General features: G+C 40.8%; 1 protein-coding gene across 6 annotated transcripts in view; it reads right to left on the reverse strand.

The window, feature by feature from the left end:
- The window catches only part of helz (helicase with zinc finger), a 260,171-nt gene that overhangs the window by 167,965 nt on the left and 73,803 nt on the right, over positions 1 to 18,403 (reverse strand). For all 6 annotated transcript variants that reach the window (XM_080209367.1, XM_080209368.1, XM_080209363.1 and 3 more), the window contains 2 exons: positions 17,499 to 17,766; positions 893 to 1,226 (listed from right to left, as the gene is read on the reverse strand). In XM_080209367.1, the coding sequence (XP_080065493.1) occupies positions 893 to 1,226; positions 17,499 to 17,766 (602 nt within the window). The remainder of the gene's footprint in view (positions 1 to 892; positions 1,227 to 17,498; positions 17,767 to 18,403) is intronic.

The raw sequence follows: 18,403 nt of genomic DNA on the forward strand, positions 1-18,403 counted from the left end.
CGCAATTTACAGGATTCACCTGAACCTAAAAATTCAATCAAAAAGCCACAAATACATCCCTTCTCCGGCTTTTTCCGACACTTTGCTTACAATCCAGTTTTATTCACTTTAAATTTATTTTGGTATATTCCCTAATGTTTATTGTCACTGTTAATCTGTGCATTTGAAAACATCCAGAAAGGTTTTGGACAAAATTTTATGGCTTCCTTCATCCCGAACCGTAAAATCCCACCCACAGTCAACAGACCTTTTCAAGGTCCACCCCCCACCCACTCTGATTCCCATGGTGGGTGGGCCGTAAAATTCCAGCCATCAACTCAGAAGTGTCTTACAGTACAGTTGTGCACTAAGGATACAATATGCTCCATAGAACATTCCTCCTTCCTTTATCACCTCCCCCCACCCCAACTTCAAATAAACTGTTTCTTCCTGGAATGATGCAACATGGATGCTCCAATGCACCGGGTGACAGGATGCAAGATGCCATGAAGCAAATTCCCTCAATTGGAGGAACACAAACCTCAGCAAGACTGATCAAACGATACGAGCAAAGGCCAGGTGCCCCCGAGTGGAGAAAGGGGCAGGTCGGGCAGCAGGGGAAATAGTTACCACACTCAGTTTTTTTTTCAGCCCATTACTCCTCCATTCTGCTGGCTAGAAGAGAAGGTGCACTTTATGGGGAGCAAGCTGGAACACATCACATTAGCATTTAAAATTTACAATCTAAGGAGGAAAATGAACTAATGAAGGTATCCAAGCTCCTGTGTAAACAGCCAGTCTACTATCTGCAGGAAATATACTTTGTCCGGAGTACACCTTGTGGCAATACACTCACCATTTTATTACAAAATGCATAAAATATTAAAAAACATGCAGGAGCCGCATTAATTACCTGCATCTCTCGGTCTGCTCGAAGTTTTAGCTCCTCACAGCATTCCTTTGTCAACCTCAAGTAAATGCATTCCTTAGTTTTTTCCTCAATCATGGCTTCATAAACCTTTTCTTTGGTTCCCTGGGCTTGCATGGACCTCTCTTTAGTTATTGGCAACAGCAAAACAGAATTGACTTTGGTCATTACCAATCGTCCAGCCAAAGTTTCCTCTGATAGAGTCTCTGTGAGCTTGAAGCGAGCAAAAAGCTGTCCACTTTGAGCATACTTAGCACCGCCTGAAACACCAGTAAGCATGAAGTTTGCTACCAGGTACAAATTTACTTTAATGTTGAACCTGCAAAATAAAAAAAGTTACTTTGTTATAAAAGCAATAATTTTCAGTAGTTTATACAATGTTCAAAATTAAATCACGGTGATCAGATATACAAACCCAATTGCTATATCAAGTCTTAAATAAATAAAATTACATTGGTGCAATGTGCAGCATCAGTTACTTTGTGTTTGAAGATTTGTATGAAACATATACATTGAAGGTGGCAGCGCACACACCAATTTGCTGCCAGTCTATTAAAAATTGGCAATCATTTTTATTTTCTCCAAAATAGTGCCACGGGATCTTTAATGTCCAACTGAGAAAGCCCCTAATGGCATTGTGGGTCAACCCACAGCACATGGACTTCAGTGATTCAAGGTGGCACCTCATTACCACCTTCTCTTGGGCAACGAGTGATGGCCAATAAATACTGGCCAGCCAGCAATGCCCAAGAACCAGGAATTAATAAAAAGAGGTCCCAATTTCACATCTCATCTGAAAAATGGCACCTCTGTTCTTCCTTAGGACTGCCTTATAATGTCACAAGTAAAAGTGCTCCCCATGGGAAGTCGCTGCTATATCAGGACAATACAACACAACAAAATTGGAAGAGAGATGTTTGAGACAAAGTAACCATACTGAGAGATGGGGAGCTGATACTGGTAGAGAAAGGAAAAGTGACTTCATGGATCAGAGAACAAAAGTAGAGGAATCACCTGAAACAAAAACATTCAGGACAAAATATCCTCTCTAAAGTTGAAGTGCTCAGTTCTTGTGTAGAAGGCGAGTTCCTTGGGCTGGACCACCAAATGGATAATGACACTAAATGACAAGATATGATGTGAGGGAGGTGCAAATTAGCATTTAAGTTTGGGATAGTATTAAGAGACTTGGATGCCATCATCTGCAGTTCAAACCACATCATGGATTCTATATTGCCTCTCAGGAAGGAACATTTGAGAGAATTCGAAAGGGATTATGGGAGGAGGACAGCTACAGATCAGGTTGTGTCTCACTGAATGGCAGAACATGTTCATTAATGGTCTACTCTTATTCCAAGAAGTCAATCTTTCAGAACATTCTAACATAGGAATGTTCTGAAGTCCTGCAAAAAATTGAGATTAGGAGGGGTAATCTCCAGATTACACCCCAGTCACATGCAAGAGTAGAAAAAGACAGGAAGAGGAGGGAGCACAAAATATAGCTAATGGATTGGTGTCAGGAAGACAGTTTCCATTTTATGAGGCATTAGCAAAGATAGAGAATCAAGGGAGCTACCCACAAGGATCATCTGAAGAGGAAGTGAGCCAATGAACTGGCAAAGTTGATAAATAGCTAAGAGATCATTTAAACTAGGAGATACAGAAAATAAAAACAAACTAAGACAGAACAAGCTAAAATAAATAAATTTAACGTCAGAAGTAAAAGACTCCAGTGAAAAGAAGATAATGCAGAAGAACTGGAGTAGAAAAGTAAAACCAGATTAAGCTGGAAGAAGAAGGGGGAAATCAATGTGAGAGTTTAGATAATGGAATCACAGGAAAATCAATATTGCAATATATAAACAAAACAAGATTCAAGTGCACATGTTGCATTATTGGTGAGGAAAATAACTGGAAAATCCTCTGGAAGAATTCAATTAGAGATGAAGATTTAATGGCACCAACAAACTTATCTGCAACCTGGACAGGAATAATAAACAAACACATCGGGTACATTTTATTGAAGGAACTACGTTCGCAAGGGAGAAATATGGCTTGCAATATTAGCAAAGTGATAATGCTTGATGTGGAGATGACTGATGTATACCAAAAAAGGATGCTTCAACAGAACTACAATCGACTGAAGATTAAAAAAATAATTTTTGGTGGGACTGAACTACAAATGCTAACTATGAAATGGAACAGAAGGTCTGTAGACAGCCCAGAGAGATTAAAAGGAAGTAAACCATTAATCTACGGGATATTAATTACTACTCACAAATCTGAACAAGGGGGGGATTTCTTAGAATCTTTGCAATACTTCAAGAGGAGACAAGGCAATGCTCGATTTAATTATGAAATTTGAAATAGGTCAGGTAGATATGTTAAATATGGATAAGCTCCTTGAGAGCAGCAGGCATCATGGGGTCAATTAAAGATCCCAGCAGAATAGACACACAAAGTACAAAAAAAAGGGCAGATAGAATAGGGCAGGTATAGCTAAGAGAGGTGGAAAGAGAAATTACCATATCAGATTACAGAACAACAACGGGACTTCTTTAAACAAAAAGAAAATTGCCTAATAATTTTAAACCAAGGCATCGATTCCGGATGCTGTGGATACACCAAAGTCAGAAATAAAGCAAACTTAACAAGCCAAATGGGGTTAATCCTGAGTTGGTTAAAAGACAAGAGGGTAATGGAGAAATGTTTTTGTTCTATCAATGTTGCAAAAAAGGTTAACCCGGGTGATTATAGTCAGATTAACATGATGGCAGGGAAAATTTTGAAATCTTTAATGGAATTTGAAATGACTAAATAGCTAGATCAAGAAAATAATTAGAAGCAGATAGAAGGAACTGCATGTACAACAAAATGTAGTAGTTCTGGTGATGGATAGATGGATGGAAGGAATATACTACAGATGTGGTGGACAGACAAATTCAAATCTCTTGACAAGGTGCCACGTGGAAGACAACTGGAGAAACATAACAGGCCTGGAATTAAGGGTGGTGAAAAGTTGGATTTACAAATTGAACAGGAGACAAGGAACTGAAGAAGTGATTGGAAGTGGATTGCAGTGGCCCACATTATCCTGATCTTAGGGTGCCTGGATCTTCATGGTAAATAATGAAGATCGGAGTATACTTTAAAGATAGATACTTAAACTGTGCTCAAGATCCAAGGATTATCAAGAATTTATTCTTCAAAACAAATTTACTCAAGAAATTGCAAAAGGCCACCCAAATAAATTCACTAATGCACTTGATTTCTTTGGATTCCATTGGCTACATTTAAATATTCCTGTGGTACCTTGCTCACATTTCACACCAAACACTGAAGACTCCTTCAAAATGCAGCAAACTACAAGAAGTGGCTCAGACAGCAGCGAACAAGTGACTAGTCTGTGCGTGCTCAAAAATAGCACCTGGACATCTTCACTATTACGAAAAGGCCAGCCCGGGAAAGGGCCAGCCACTTCAAGTGAAATCTCATATTAGCACCACTTCCACCAATAGTGCAGCCAGCTTGTAGAGATTCTTCCCCCACTGCCATTTCTAACTTCACAACTCTATCATTATCACCTCAAACCTTGCTACTGTTTTCCAGATTTAGAGATCTTTCTGCATATATTCACATGTGTCAAACTGAAATGTGTCTGTTCTAAACACACAAATTGAAAAGCCCACCGCCGAATCAACACACGAGTGTTGCGCCGGTTCATTATTCATAAACTCTCAGCAGTTCACGTGCTGCAAAAATTCACAGCACTTCAGCCGTGACGATGGAAGTATCCTCTGTCGCTGCTGGCTGTAAGAGGACCGAATGAAATGAGTATGGATTGTCTCTACTCGCTGAATCAGGGTCCAGCGCACAAAACAAAACTGTTGAAAATTATGCGCAAATTGTTAATAAATTAGCAATCACAGTCGGTCAGCTCTTACAGATGCTGGTCAAGGCAAAAGAAAAATGAACACTGACATTAATCTGGAGCTTCAAGTAAATGCATGTTGGTGAGGCAGCAGAGAGGCAGCACTCATTCTGTAGCCACGCTAGGCTGCGCTTGATGCATGCAAAAGGAGGAGAAAAAGGATTTCTATTCTCAGTTGATATCGCTTTCACAGGCAAAAAAAAGATTTTCTAATTGAAAACAGATGATTAACAAGGTGCTCTTTCTCTGATATCGAATTTTCTTTATAACAGTATTTAACACAGATCTGAACTTTTGAAATTTTCCCGATAGAGATTAAGCGACAGAGCATGGCCAATGCTTCACCGGTTTTAAAGTGTTTCTGCGCCCCCTGCTGGTATGATAGCCTGTCACTCAGACAAGCAAAAGGATAAATAATCGACTACTTCCAACATTTTCAGATGTTGTTTATACTATCTGTGCACTCACTGCAAGGAAAACAAAATCAAAACTAGAAGGTATTGTCATTGAGATTTCCAGGCGACATGAAAGTAAGAAAATAAGATCAAAATAAGCTGCAACTGAATATCGCTGAACTAGGGAGGATTGGACAAAAAAATTCAGTGTGTATGAAGTGATACACTAATGTGAATGAAGAACATTACAGATTATACCCTGACTGGAGTAAAACTTGGTGCTATCCAAGAAAACATGGGTTTAAGGGGACATGCTAACATAAGGACTAGGAGCAGGAGTAGACCATTTGGCCCCTCAAGCCTGCTCTACCATTCAATAAGATCATGGCTGATCTTTTTGTGGACTCAACTCCACCTCCCCGCCTGCTCACCATAACCCTTAATTCCTTTACTGTTCAAAAATCTATCTTTGCCTTAAAAACATTCAATGACGAAGCCTCAATTGCTTCACTGGGCAGGGAATAATTCTTCAGATTCACAATCCTTTGGATGAAGTTGCTCCTCCTCCAACTCAGCCCTAAATCTGCTCCCCCTTATTTTGAGGCTGTGCCCTCTAGTTCTAGTTTCATTCACCAGTGGAAACTACCTCCCAGCCTCTATCTTCTCTATTCCCTTCATAATTTTATATGTTTCTATAAGTAACGGCAGTACCTTCACTGGACAACACGGCCAAATATAGCTTGTCCTAAGAGTTCTGAGAGTTAAAATGATAAAACTTTCACAAGACCTCAGTGGGCGCAGTTTATAGGCAGCAAATTTAAAGAGGACACAACAGATTCATTAACAAGCTGATTTGGAGAAATGCAAAAAAAGGATATTTTCCATTGTGACATTAGTATTTAAAATCATTTAAAAATGCAACAGTTTGGAGACAAGCAGATCATCTGAAATCGCTGAGAAGTCCCAATTGAATCGGCCTTCGGTACCAGATTAACTGTGTGATATAAAACAAAGGAAGAGAAAGTTCTCCGTGTAGCTGACGCTGTGGGATTAATTTCCAGGACTCATGGCTGCAGTAAAAGTTAGGTAACTATTGAAGGTTAGATAAGATGGATGAAGATAAAGAAGGTGAATGAAAACAGGAATGTGGTGGACAAAATGAGATGACTTCTGGTGGCACGAAAAGCCAATTCATCTGCAGATTGGTTGGGCTGATTAGCTTGCTTCCATTTAGTAAATTCTGTTTATTTTTGAAGCAAAATCAATTAGACGACTTCATGGAACCTCAGCACGAGCAGAACAAAAGTTAGTGTGGTAAAGCACAAGTTCCCAGTGTTCACCTTAAATATTTAAGGTGTCAGCCACTGGGGTGCACTCCAAGTCATAAAGTTGAGGGTTCAAAGCTCATTCCAAAATCTAGGCTGACATTTCAGTGCAATGGTGAGGAAATGCTGCCCTGTCAGGAAGTGCGGTCTTCCAGAAGAGATGCTATACCAAAGTCCTGTCTGTATTCTCAGGTAGATGTAACATATTCCATGGCACTATTTTGGAGGAGGGCGAGGGACAATTTCCCCAGTATCCAAGGTAACATTTATCTTTCAACCAATATGAATGGAACAGAATACCTGGTCATTATCACATTGCGGTATGTGGGCTATTTTGTGTTCCCTACATTATAAGAGTGATTGCAGTTCAAAAGGATTTTATTGGTTGCAAAGTGCTTTGGGAAGTCCTACGGTCACAAGGCATCTAATATAAATGCAACTTCTTGGACAGAAGAATTATATACCCTAGGTCTCACCTTGCAGCATTCTGTTAACTGCACACTAAATAGTCAAATTCAACAGAAGAGGTTTTTTGTAAGAAAACAAAGATATCTGTCTCAACACAATCTCTCTATGCATCGAAGACTGACAGCATACAAAAAAATCAATAGTTTGTGATGCAGCTGGAGGCAGTTTTGGGGCATAGGTGTGGGTATGTGGACGTCACATTCCCTGTATGCACTTATTATCTAGATCGATTATTTTCAGAGTGTATAGAGTGTGAGAAAGAAGCTCAACTGCATATCATACTTATTGCAAACTCATATTTATATGAATACTTCTGGGTGACACTGCAACAAACTCAAACCATTACACAATAATAATCAGTGACTTCTGAAGCACACCTCAACAATGGAGGGAAAAATGTTTACTAAGTCAGAAATTATTTAGAAATGAGTTGTTCTAAAACTCGTTTGTTGCAAATAAATGAAGTCTTCAGTGAATATTGACTTGAACGTTGACTATTACCAGTATTTTGTGCACATTTATTGCATCCTTATACATTTTACAGTTCACTACTCAGTAAACATGTTACTGATATCTCCCTTTTAAGCACCAAAGTGCCCATTCTCAACATTTTTACACACCACTTGCGCAGAACATATTGCTGGTTCTGGATCTCACTGATCACCTGTACAATATCTTAATCTATCTGATCAGCAATTGCAACATTAGGTCCCCAGATATTTGCACCTAAAACCACCTAATGAGTTATGAATTAATTGACTTATACACATATTGGGACGCAAGATGATTAAGGTTAAAATTTGACAATATTTCAATGCAATAACAGTTGTATTAAAAAGTCACTTGGTCGTACAAAACTTGAACACTGCTGAAAAGATAACTGCTGCGGAAGCTTTTTGTCTTGTACTTATCAGGATAAAAAGCAAGAAAGCTGAATTTCAAACAACCACAATTTATACTATAGTAATTACCCACTAACAGGAAGTTGCCATCAATCCAAAAAGACATTCTGCCTACCACACAATGTTTCAGTGCCAGTGTGATGTCAGAAACATAGGCTATCCATCCCACTAATTGGCTGAATGAATCAAACAACCTCCCTCAACAGTTTATGACAAAGTACAGACAATGCTCAAGCAGTTCATGCTGGCAAAAGCCAAGCAAAATGTCTACTGTTAAACACAATTCCATAATCGGGCAGCACTTGCTGAACAATCTCAAGTAGCTAATAGCTACACAATGAAGTTCATAATGTGGCTCAATTACACTTGCTGAAAGCAACATATATTCATAGATACAATCAATGCAGAAAGAGGCCATTCTGCCCATTGAGTCTGCACCAACCACAATCTCACCCAGGCCTTACTCCCACATCCGTACATATTTTACCCACTAATCCTTCTAATCTATGCATCTCAGGATACTAAGAAGCAATTTTAGCATCGCCAATCAACCTAACTTGCACATCTTTGGACTGTGGGAGGAAACCGGAGCACTTGGAGGAAACCCCTGCCGACACAAGGGGAACGTGCAAACTCCACACCGACAGTGATCCAAGTCGGGAGTCGAACCCAGGTCCCCGGAGCTGTGAAGCAGCAGTGCTAACCACTGTGCTACCCATACACAGACCTGCTCTCTGCAAAAGGCACATGTTCAGGTCCTATGCTTTTTAAAAAAATCTGAGCCTGGAGAACCTATAGTTCTCCACTGCTTTCTCATAAGAACATAAGAAATAGGAGCAGGAGTAGGCCAACTAGCCCTTCGAGCCTGCCCCGCCATTCAATAAGATCATGGCTGATCTGACGTGGCTCAGTTCCACATTCCCGCCCTCTCCCCATAACCTTTAATCCCCTCTTTTATCAAAAACCCATCAACCCGTGTCTTAAAAATATTTAGCGAGGCAGCCTCCACCACTTCAACGGGCAGAGAATTCCAGAGATTCACCACCCTTTGAGTGAAGAAGTTCCTCCTCAACTCTGTTCTAAACCGCCCCCCCTTTATCTTGAGGCTGTGCCCCCTAGTCCTGCTATCCTTTCTGAGCGGGAAGAGTCTCTCCACCTCTATCCTATCCATCCCATTCATCATCTTATACGTCTCAATGAGATCTCCCCTCATTCTTCTAAACTCTAACAAGTACAAGCCTAATTTATTCAGCCTCTCCTCATAGCTCAACCCCCTCAACTCCGGCATCAGCCTAGTAAACCTCCTCTGCACTCCCTCCAAGGCCAAAATATCCTTGCGTAAGTACGGCGACCAAAACTGCACACAGTACTCCAGCTGCGGCCTCACCAATGCCCTAAACAGCCGCAGCAAGACCTCCCTACTTTTATTTTCAATCCCCCTCGCTATGAAGGCCAGCATCCCATTCGCCTTCCTGACCACCTGCTGCACCTGCAAGCTGGGTTTTTGCGACTCATGCACAAGGACCCCGAGGTCCCTCTGCACCGTCGCCTGCTGCAGTTTTTCTCCACGTAAGTAATAATCCTTCCTACCATTATTCCTACCAAAGTGGACCACCTCGCACTTGCCAACATTAAATTCCATTTGCCATTTCCTGGCCCATTCGCCCAGCCTATCGAGATCCTTCTGTAGACTCTCACCACCCTCCGCACAATTTGCCTTTCCACCAATTTTGGTGTCATCAGCAAATTTCGACACCCTACACTCGGTTCCCTCCTCCAGATCATCTATATAAATGGTAAATAGCTGAGGCCCCAGCACCGACCCCTGGGGCACTCCACTAGTCACCATCCGCCAATCCGAATAGCACCCATTGACCCCGACTCTCTGCAGAGTCAACTCGTCAACCTATCAGCATCTTTTACTCCTACAGCATAATTTATCATTTGAAATTTGGCATTCTGGAGTGCAAGACAAAAAGCTTCAGCAACATGCCTCTGCCCTCAATGATAACACTCATCTTCATATACAATATTCCATTTCTGTGTCTGAAGTCAAACAGCTCAGCTCTAAATATGGATTTTCGACAGTGACTATGCTTGGGCAGGAGCTGTCAAATTAACTTTACCAACATGGTTTGATCTTTCTCAAGTTTATTGACAAAATCCCACAAATGTTTTCTTTATTAAGAAACCATTTCACACAGAAATCAGGTTTCAACAGGATTTGTATCTAACCAGCTATGAGTTCAACTTCAAAATCACACAAGTTGCCTAATCAGCTCATCTACCAATGCAAATTTAAATTTGCTCAGGAATTATTTATTGTACAACTACAGACATCAAAATACGATACGGCCACTTTTTAAGTATTTGATTTTAGCTTGTACCTGGATGGGTAAATATTCTGAACCATACAAACCCACATTTCTCTCATACTAATGCTGCTATTCCTTCAAAACAAAGTGAAAACAAATGAAAAATATATCCAAATTTTTATTTAGAGTCATTTAATATTTTTGCCATGTCCTAATGTTCCTTTTATTCTCTCCTCCCCTGCCATGGTTGAGTTTGGTGGACAATCTGCTTTTATATGACTTTGAAAACAAATTGAACCTGCAATTAAAAATAACCCATACTACAGCCGTTAAACACCCAAAAATGTTTCACAGCTAATTTATTGTTATTAAGAAGCAGTTGCTATTATACAGGCAAATAACGACAAGTCAACTCACTTGTACCAAGGTCCCACAAACAGTAAATGAGATGCGCAGTCACTTATGCTGGTTTTGTTGGCATATGACAAAGTAAGAATGTTTACCGGGACACCAAGAAAACTCTTCTCTGAACGGTATCATGAGGTCCTTCACAAATTTCTCAATAAGGCTTTGGTTCAATAGAACAAAGAATAAAGAACAGTACAGCACAGGAACAGGCCCTTCGGCCCACCAAGTCTGTGCTGAAACAAATGCTTCTCCAATCTAATATTTTCTTGCATCTACGTGGTCCGTATCCCTCTATTCCCTGCCTATTCATGTATCTATCCAGATGCCTCTTGAACATTTGTTATAGAATCTGCTTTCATCACCTCCTCTGGCAGCGCATTCCTGGCATACGTCATCCTTTGTGCAAAAAGCTTGCCCCTTACATTTCTTTTAAACTTCCCCCCCACCCTCACTTTCAACCGATGCCTTAGTAATTGACCCTTCAACCTTGGGAAAAAGACTGACTATCCACTCTATCTAAGCCTGTCATAATCTTGTAAACCTCCATCAGGTTCCCCTTTATCCTCCGACGCTCCAATGAAAACAATCCAAATTTGTTCAATCTTCCTTCATAGCCCATATCCTCTAAATCAGGCAACATCCTGGTAAATCTCTTCTGCACCCTTTCCAATATATCAATATCCTTCCGGTAGTGTGGTGACTAGAACTGTGCACAATACATCATTCAAAAGACAGAACATCGGACAATGCGTTACTGACAACTATACTTATACGTCAGCCTAAATTACGCATCTAAGTGGGGCTTAAATATATGACCTTATGGCTATAGAGCAGTGTCAACAATTTTACCGCATTGCAAGCAGTTGCACATTTCATCACTATGAGGCAATGAGATATTGATCCACATTTTCTATCAGGCACTAATTGCTTTAATTAAGGGCCTGATAAACAGGTATAGATTTTGCAATAATTTCTGGTCAAAATAAAATATTAAAGTTCAGAAGTGTAAGAGGCATGGTGAAACCAGTCAGTAGAGGCTTAACTGTTAATTAACTGAGTAACAAATTTTTAACTATTCAGAACTACATATTTACCAGAGACTGTAATCAGTACAATTAAGTGCTGAGGTAATGCTTAACAGAACATTGAACATTACAGTGCAGTACAGGCCCTTTGGTCCTCGATGTTGCGCCGACCAGTGGAACGAATCTAATGACCCTCTAACCTAAACTATTCCAATTTTATCCACATGCCTATCCACTGACTATTTGAACGCCCTTAAAGTTATACATACATTTTATTAAATCAATAAAATATAATACGAGTATAGTCCAGTTCAATCCTTTTCTTCCAACATTGAACCTTCCTCCTTCTTTCATCAAAGTTGTGCTAAATAAGGCATCAGCAATCACGTTCTGTCCTCTTGCCACATGTATAATTTTCAAATTAAATGGCTGTAATAATAAACTCTATCTAAACAGTCTTGCATTTTATCCTTAAATTTCTCCAGAAACTTCAATCATCTCAGATGATTTGCTGGCAACATAAATCTTAAATGTTGCAAGGCCAACATCAAGCTCAAGGTCTCTTTCTCAATAGTTGAATATTTCTTTTGATGACTATTTAGCTTTCTGGAAAAACATCCAATAGGCCTTTCTCTCCCTAACAGGAGTAACATTACAAATATGGATCTGCCACAGAGACCCCTGAATCGGACATTATATTATTCATTCCTATGTCTTACTTTTTATGCAAGTTGACTTTTTCGGCCCTGATTTCTACTTGTATAATAGTGTAACCAAACAAGGCTGCCCTCTTATGACTTTTTCACACATGTACTTCTCCAAACTCGAAAGATGAACCAAACACGAGATGAGACTGCAAACAATTTATAAGATATTTTGTTTCTCAGTAAAGTGAACAGAGTAACTGTTGTACCCAAAAGTCATTTAATACAACTGATTTTCCTGTAATAATACAAAATAAAGAATGTACCAAGCTTCCTCAGGTCAGTGGGTCACCTTACTCAGCTATTCCCACCTGCATCCCAAATTCTCTCAATCTTGGCAATCTGACTGTCTCTCAATATTCTACTGAAAAACCTACTGCCTTCAGACTTTTCCTTTCCAAACAAACTGACTTTTTTCCGTAAGGAAAATCAGAGAACCTGCTTCCACGGTTCATCTCTTGCTCTGCACAGCTGCCAAGGTGATCAAAGACTTCGCAACATGTGTTTTCCAATTGTCGAGACAGAATAATGGACTGCTTATCATTTAGAGTCCATGGGGAAACATTAATAGCAGCTCATTAACATCTTAATGACCTTCAATAACACAGCCTTTTTTTCATTTACTTTGTCTTGTAAAAAAAACAAGTTACCTTCTCCCCACATCAACCCAGGTTCAATTCTAGCCTTGGGCGACCGCGTGTGGAGCTTGAATGTTCTTCCCATGTCTGCGTGGGTTTCCTCCAGGTATTCCTCCCACAGTCCAAAGATGTGCTGGTTAGGTTGATTGGCTATGCTAAATTGCCCCTTAGTGTCAGAGGAATTAGCAGGGTAAATAAATGGCGTTATGGGGATAGGGCCTGGGTGGAATTATTGTTGGTGCAGGCTCAATGGGCTGAATGGCCTCCTTCTGCACAGTAGGGATTTTATGATTCTATCCTGCAGCAGCAAAACATTCAAGCATGGCAGCAAATCCAAAGGTCATTTTGCCCCCACAAGGAAGGCACTCAAACCTTCTGCAGCCCTTTGGCACAATATATCAGACAAACAAAAGTGCTGCATCATCCAGGATATAATTTATAAGTGCCAGATTTTTGAGTTGGGCTGGTCAGTGAGCAGCTGATTCATACTGATCAATATAGCCTCAGCTACAGTATTGTGTGCAGTTCTGGAATCCACATTATGGGAGGGATGTGACAGAATTGGAAAGAGTGCAGAGGAGATTTACCAGGCTGCTGCCTGGGTTGGAGAGCTTTAGTTATGAAGAGAGATTGGATACACTGGGGTTGTTTTCCTTGGGGCAGAGGAGACTGTGGGAGGAGATGATTGCAATGTATAAAATTATGAGGGGCACAGAGTAGACAGGAACAAACTTTTCCACTTGGTGGGGGAATTACTAATAAGAGAAAAAGATCCATGGCAAGGGGTAGGAGGTTTAGAGGGGACGTGAGGAAAACTTCTTCACCCAAAGGACAGTGGGAGTCTGGAACACACTGCCTGAAAAGGTGATGGAGGAAAAGACCCCCATAATAAGGATTTTGACGTGTACTTACAATGCCAAAGTATGCAAAGCAGTGGGCGAAGTGCTGGGAAGTGGAATTTGAATAATTAAGTAGCTTGCCTTTGATTGATGCTGTGGACTAAAGGGGCCTTTTTCTGTGCTGTATGCATCCATGACTCTAATATATCCAGTTTCAACCACAGCCTAAGCTGAATTAGCTGATCTCAATCTGGGCTATGTTATGGGCACTGCAATTGGTCTCAACAATCATGGTTGGAGTTTCAAGATAAAGAAAAGCAATGTCTATGCCCAGGGTCAGTACTAGAAATGAGTATAAGTGGACACTGGAAAAGAGGAGATGCTCAACAATGACATTTAAACAATCAAATTGTTTAGTAGCAGCTAGACGCACAGGTGAATAACCACTGAAACCATCCAAAAGCAGAATAGTCGTCCAACTGGCCTCTTGCTAATAAATATTATAAATCTGTGGATTAATGTACAAACAAAGAAAGAAAAAACATTTCCCACTCCAAGACAAATATAAGTAATTGATGGGACAGTATGGTGGCACAGTGGTTAGTAATGCTGCCTCACAGCTGCAGGGAAAGGGTTTGATTCTGGCCTTGGGTGTCTGTGTGAATGTCGCATACCACCGCAACGCCCCCCACCCCCCGGGGCGCATTTTCGCCAGGCATGCCGGTTTCCTCCCAGAGTCCAAAGATCTGCAGGTTAGATGCATTGGCCATGCTAAACTGCCCACGTTTGTGCACGAGTGTATAATGGACTGGCGTCCCATCCTGCCTAACATCCAGCGTCGGTTGGGACATTAGATGTTAGGCAGTTAGGTACTGGATGTGACAGTGTTGGTCGATCCGACTCCCTCTGATCTTGAATTGGTATAAGTGGTGAAGAGAATTGATAGATTGCAAACCTGTTTAAATATGTGGAAATAGGAGGGCTTTTTGCAGTGATGATCAAAGCAAGCTCCAGGTTTAAAACAAAATGAGTGGACATCACTCCTAATGTGCAACTCTTGGCAGTTAAGTCTACAAAAAACCCAAAAGTGAAGTATGTGCACAAGTAATTTTGAATTACGAATGACAGAATCACTGCTTTTCTATTCCTGCAGCTAATAGATTTTTTAAAATATTGGCTCTTCTACATTCTCTCCCTCACCCCGCCGAAGCAAATAGTGGAACACTCCTCAACAGTGGAGCCAAGGTTCCCTTTCATTGGAGGCTGGCCCAGATTCCAAACAGAGCACTTTATACGGATCTATGTGACAATCTCAGCGTTGCGTAACACCCAGACAGCATGAAGCAAGTGCTCCATCTGGTGGAGGCATTGATGCTACATTTTTTTTAAACTTTATTTTAATAAAGCTTCCAATTATTCCCCCTGGAGGAATTCAAGCAAACAGATGACATATCAATTGATGTGTCAAGATACAGTCAAAATTCTTCTTGTACTGATGACTTTGATAAACTCAAACTTCAATTGCTAGGTTCTCCGTGCTGCCTCCAACCCCACAATAAAAGAATTAGGTCAACTTAGATCCAAAAGATATGAATAAGAAATTCTCAAAATATGAATGGGAAACTAACCATTCCCACCTTCAAATTCATGGGGTAAACACACCCAGGTAAAAAGATCAGCAAATCCTGGGTTCAATCCCAATCCTGTGCTGAATTGGCCAATCAGGAATGGGAACAGAGGCCAATGTCGACTCCCAACTCCTCCCAAACCTCATCCCACAAGTACTAAAGCCAATCGTACTATTGTTACTGTCGTCTGACTAAATAAACAAAGTAATCAGAAACCATAAATTAAACCTGGGACTCTCCTAATCTCTGTGACTCATACCACAACATACCAGGTGAGATGTTCAGAAAAAACACAACTCCAAAGCTATATGTAGATAGGTCTTGTTGACTAAATCAATGTGTAAGTCAATGCTGTAGCAGAAATTTAGCACTGTTTCACGACATCAGTGAACAGCTAAGTAAAAGTTTCAAATTAAAATCAATATTCCCCCCCATGTGAAAGTAAGACCATAAGACTTACTTATGGTAAGGACAGAATTAGGCCACTCAGCCCATTGAACAGCAGAGCAGACTCAATCATAGCTGATATTTTTCTCATCCCCATTCTTCTGCCTTTTCCCCATACCCACTGATCCCCTTATTAATCAAGAACCTATCTATCTCTGTCTGAAAGACACTCAAAGACCTGGCCTCCTCAGAATAGTTCCACAAATTCACCACACTCTGGCTGAAGAAATTCCTTCTCATCTCCATTTTAAAGGATCGTCCCTTTCACCTGATGTTGTGCCCTCTCATTCTAGTTTTTCCTACTAATAGAAACATCCTCTCCACGTCTGCTCTATCCAGGCCTCACGGTATCCTGTAAGTTTCAGTAAAATCCCCCCTCATCAGAGTCCCCACAGTGCAGAAGGAGACCATTTGGCCCATCAAGTCTGCACCTACCACAATCCCACCTCGGCCCTATCCCCGCTTAGTTACTCTGCTAATCCCTTGAGCCTATCACATCCCAGGACACCAAGGGTTAATTTAGCATGTCCAATCAACCTAACCTGCACATCTTTGGACTGTGGGAGGAAACCCACGCAAACATGGGGAAAACATGCAGACTCCCCACAGACAGTGACCCAAGCCGGGAATCAAACCCTGGTCCCTGGAGCTGTGAGGTGGCAGTGCTAACCACTGTGCCATCATGCCACCCCAAAACATCTAAACTCGAGTACAGACCCAGAGCCCTCAATCGTTCCTCATACGATAAGTTCTTCATTCCAGGGATCATTCTTGTGAAACTCCTCTGGACCCTTCCCAAGGCCAGCAAATCCCTCCTCAGATACGGGGCCCAAAGTTGCTCACAATACTCCAAATGGGGTCTGACCAGAACCTAATATACAGCCTCAGAAGTACACCCCTGCTCTCGTATTCTAGCCTTCTCGACATGAATGCTAACATTGCATTTGCCTTCCTGACTGCCAACTGAATTTGCACATTAACCTTAAGAGAATCTTGAATAAGGACTCCCAAGTCCCTTTGTGTTTCTGATTTCCTAAGCATTTCCCCATTTAGAAAATAGTCGAGGTCTCCATTCCTCCTTCCAAAATGCACAACTTCACACTTTTCCACATTGTATTCCATCTGCCACTTCTTTGCCCACTCTCCTAACCTGTCCAAGATCTTCTGCAGCCCCTCTGCATCCTCAATACTACTTGGAAAATAAGGTCATTCTTGAATAACTGAATCATCTCTGATCTCAATTTATTTAGTACCTGTAGCAAGTCAGTGTTCATGAAATACCCAGAGAAAAATAAAAGTTCTATTGATCAAGGCATTTCATGGTCAAAACATGAAATAATGAAAAGCCTTTGTAGAAAGCTGAGGTGTCCAAAGATAAACAGAACAAACATTTTATTCTGCAGTGTTGCAGGGATTCAGATTTGAACACTTCCACCTTGAGTGTTTATCACACAGGAACTGCTTAACAAATTATTTTTAACAAACAAATCCATTGAGATAAAGATAGAGAGGGTTAAGTTGGGGAAACAATGAAATGCACATTACCATTTGTCACATTGTACTTACTTGCTTACTTCCTTATACTGTGCTATTTCCTCAATATAAAGTAAATCGTGTAATCGAGACTGATAATTAGATTTGGTCAATGATTTGTCAAGCACAGATTGTGTGAAGAGCTGGTCTGCAGATAACGGAATCTGGTACCGGGTTAGGAGACTTTTCTCCAAGTCAGTAGTTTCATTTGGCTCAAATTCTACAATAGTTTTACAAGTGGAATCCCATCGCTTAGCTGTGGTAAGAAGTTGCTGCCTTGCCTGCATCAAGTGTTCCAAATCTGCAAATTAAATTTACAACATGAAAGCATTTACTCACAATAAAAATGTTTTTACATCTCAGTGACTCAATATTTTTCCTTAGTTTGAGAATGTGAGAAAGTAGATTAACCAAAACTTGAAGCGCACAGACTGAACTAGAACAGGCTGACTCTTGCTTTCAGTGAGGTACCAGTTGGCACAGAGCCAGACACCTTTCTGCTCTCCAGCAGCAGGGTGCAAGCTCAGTAATGACAAGTTTACTTGCCAAAATGTGTTTTGACAGGTTGTTATATGCAGTCAGGTTTACATTACAAGACAACGTGCAGACCATGTGTTCTGACAATGGTTTCACTTACTTCTCCTTTAGGAGCACAGGAATTGCTAGACAATAAAAGACCAAAGTCCACTGAGTTCATGTATTAGCATGCTGGTAATTGCTTCAAACAATGAGAACAGAATTCTTGACCAACCACAGCAATCAATCTTTATTAACTGGTGCACAACTGACCCAAACATGGCAAGCAAAACCCCATGGGAAAAGCTTTGGGAACCTAGCAACATAATTCACCTGCAAGTTGCCCTCCAAACCACACACTAACCTGACTCAGAACTACATCATCATTCCTTCACTGTCGCTGGGTCAAAATCCTGGCATAC

The sequence above is a fragment of the Carcharhinus amblyrhynchos genome, chromosome 21 (genome assembly GCF_965287045.1).
Source record: "Carcharhinus amblyrhynchos chromosome 21, sCarAmb.v2.hapA, whole genome shotgun sequence".
Lineage (NCBI taxonomy): Eukaryota > Metazoa > Chordata > Chondrichthyes > Carcharhiniformes > Carcharhinidae > Carcharhinus > Carcharhinus amblyrhynchos.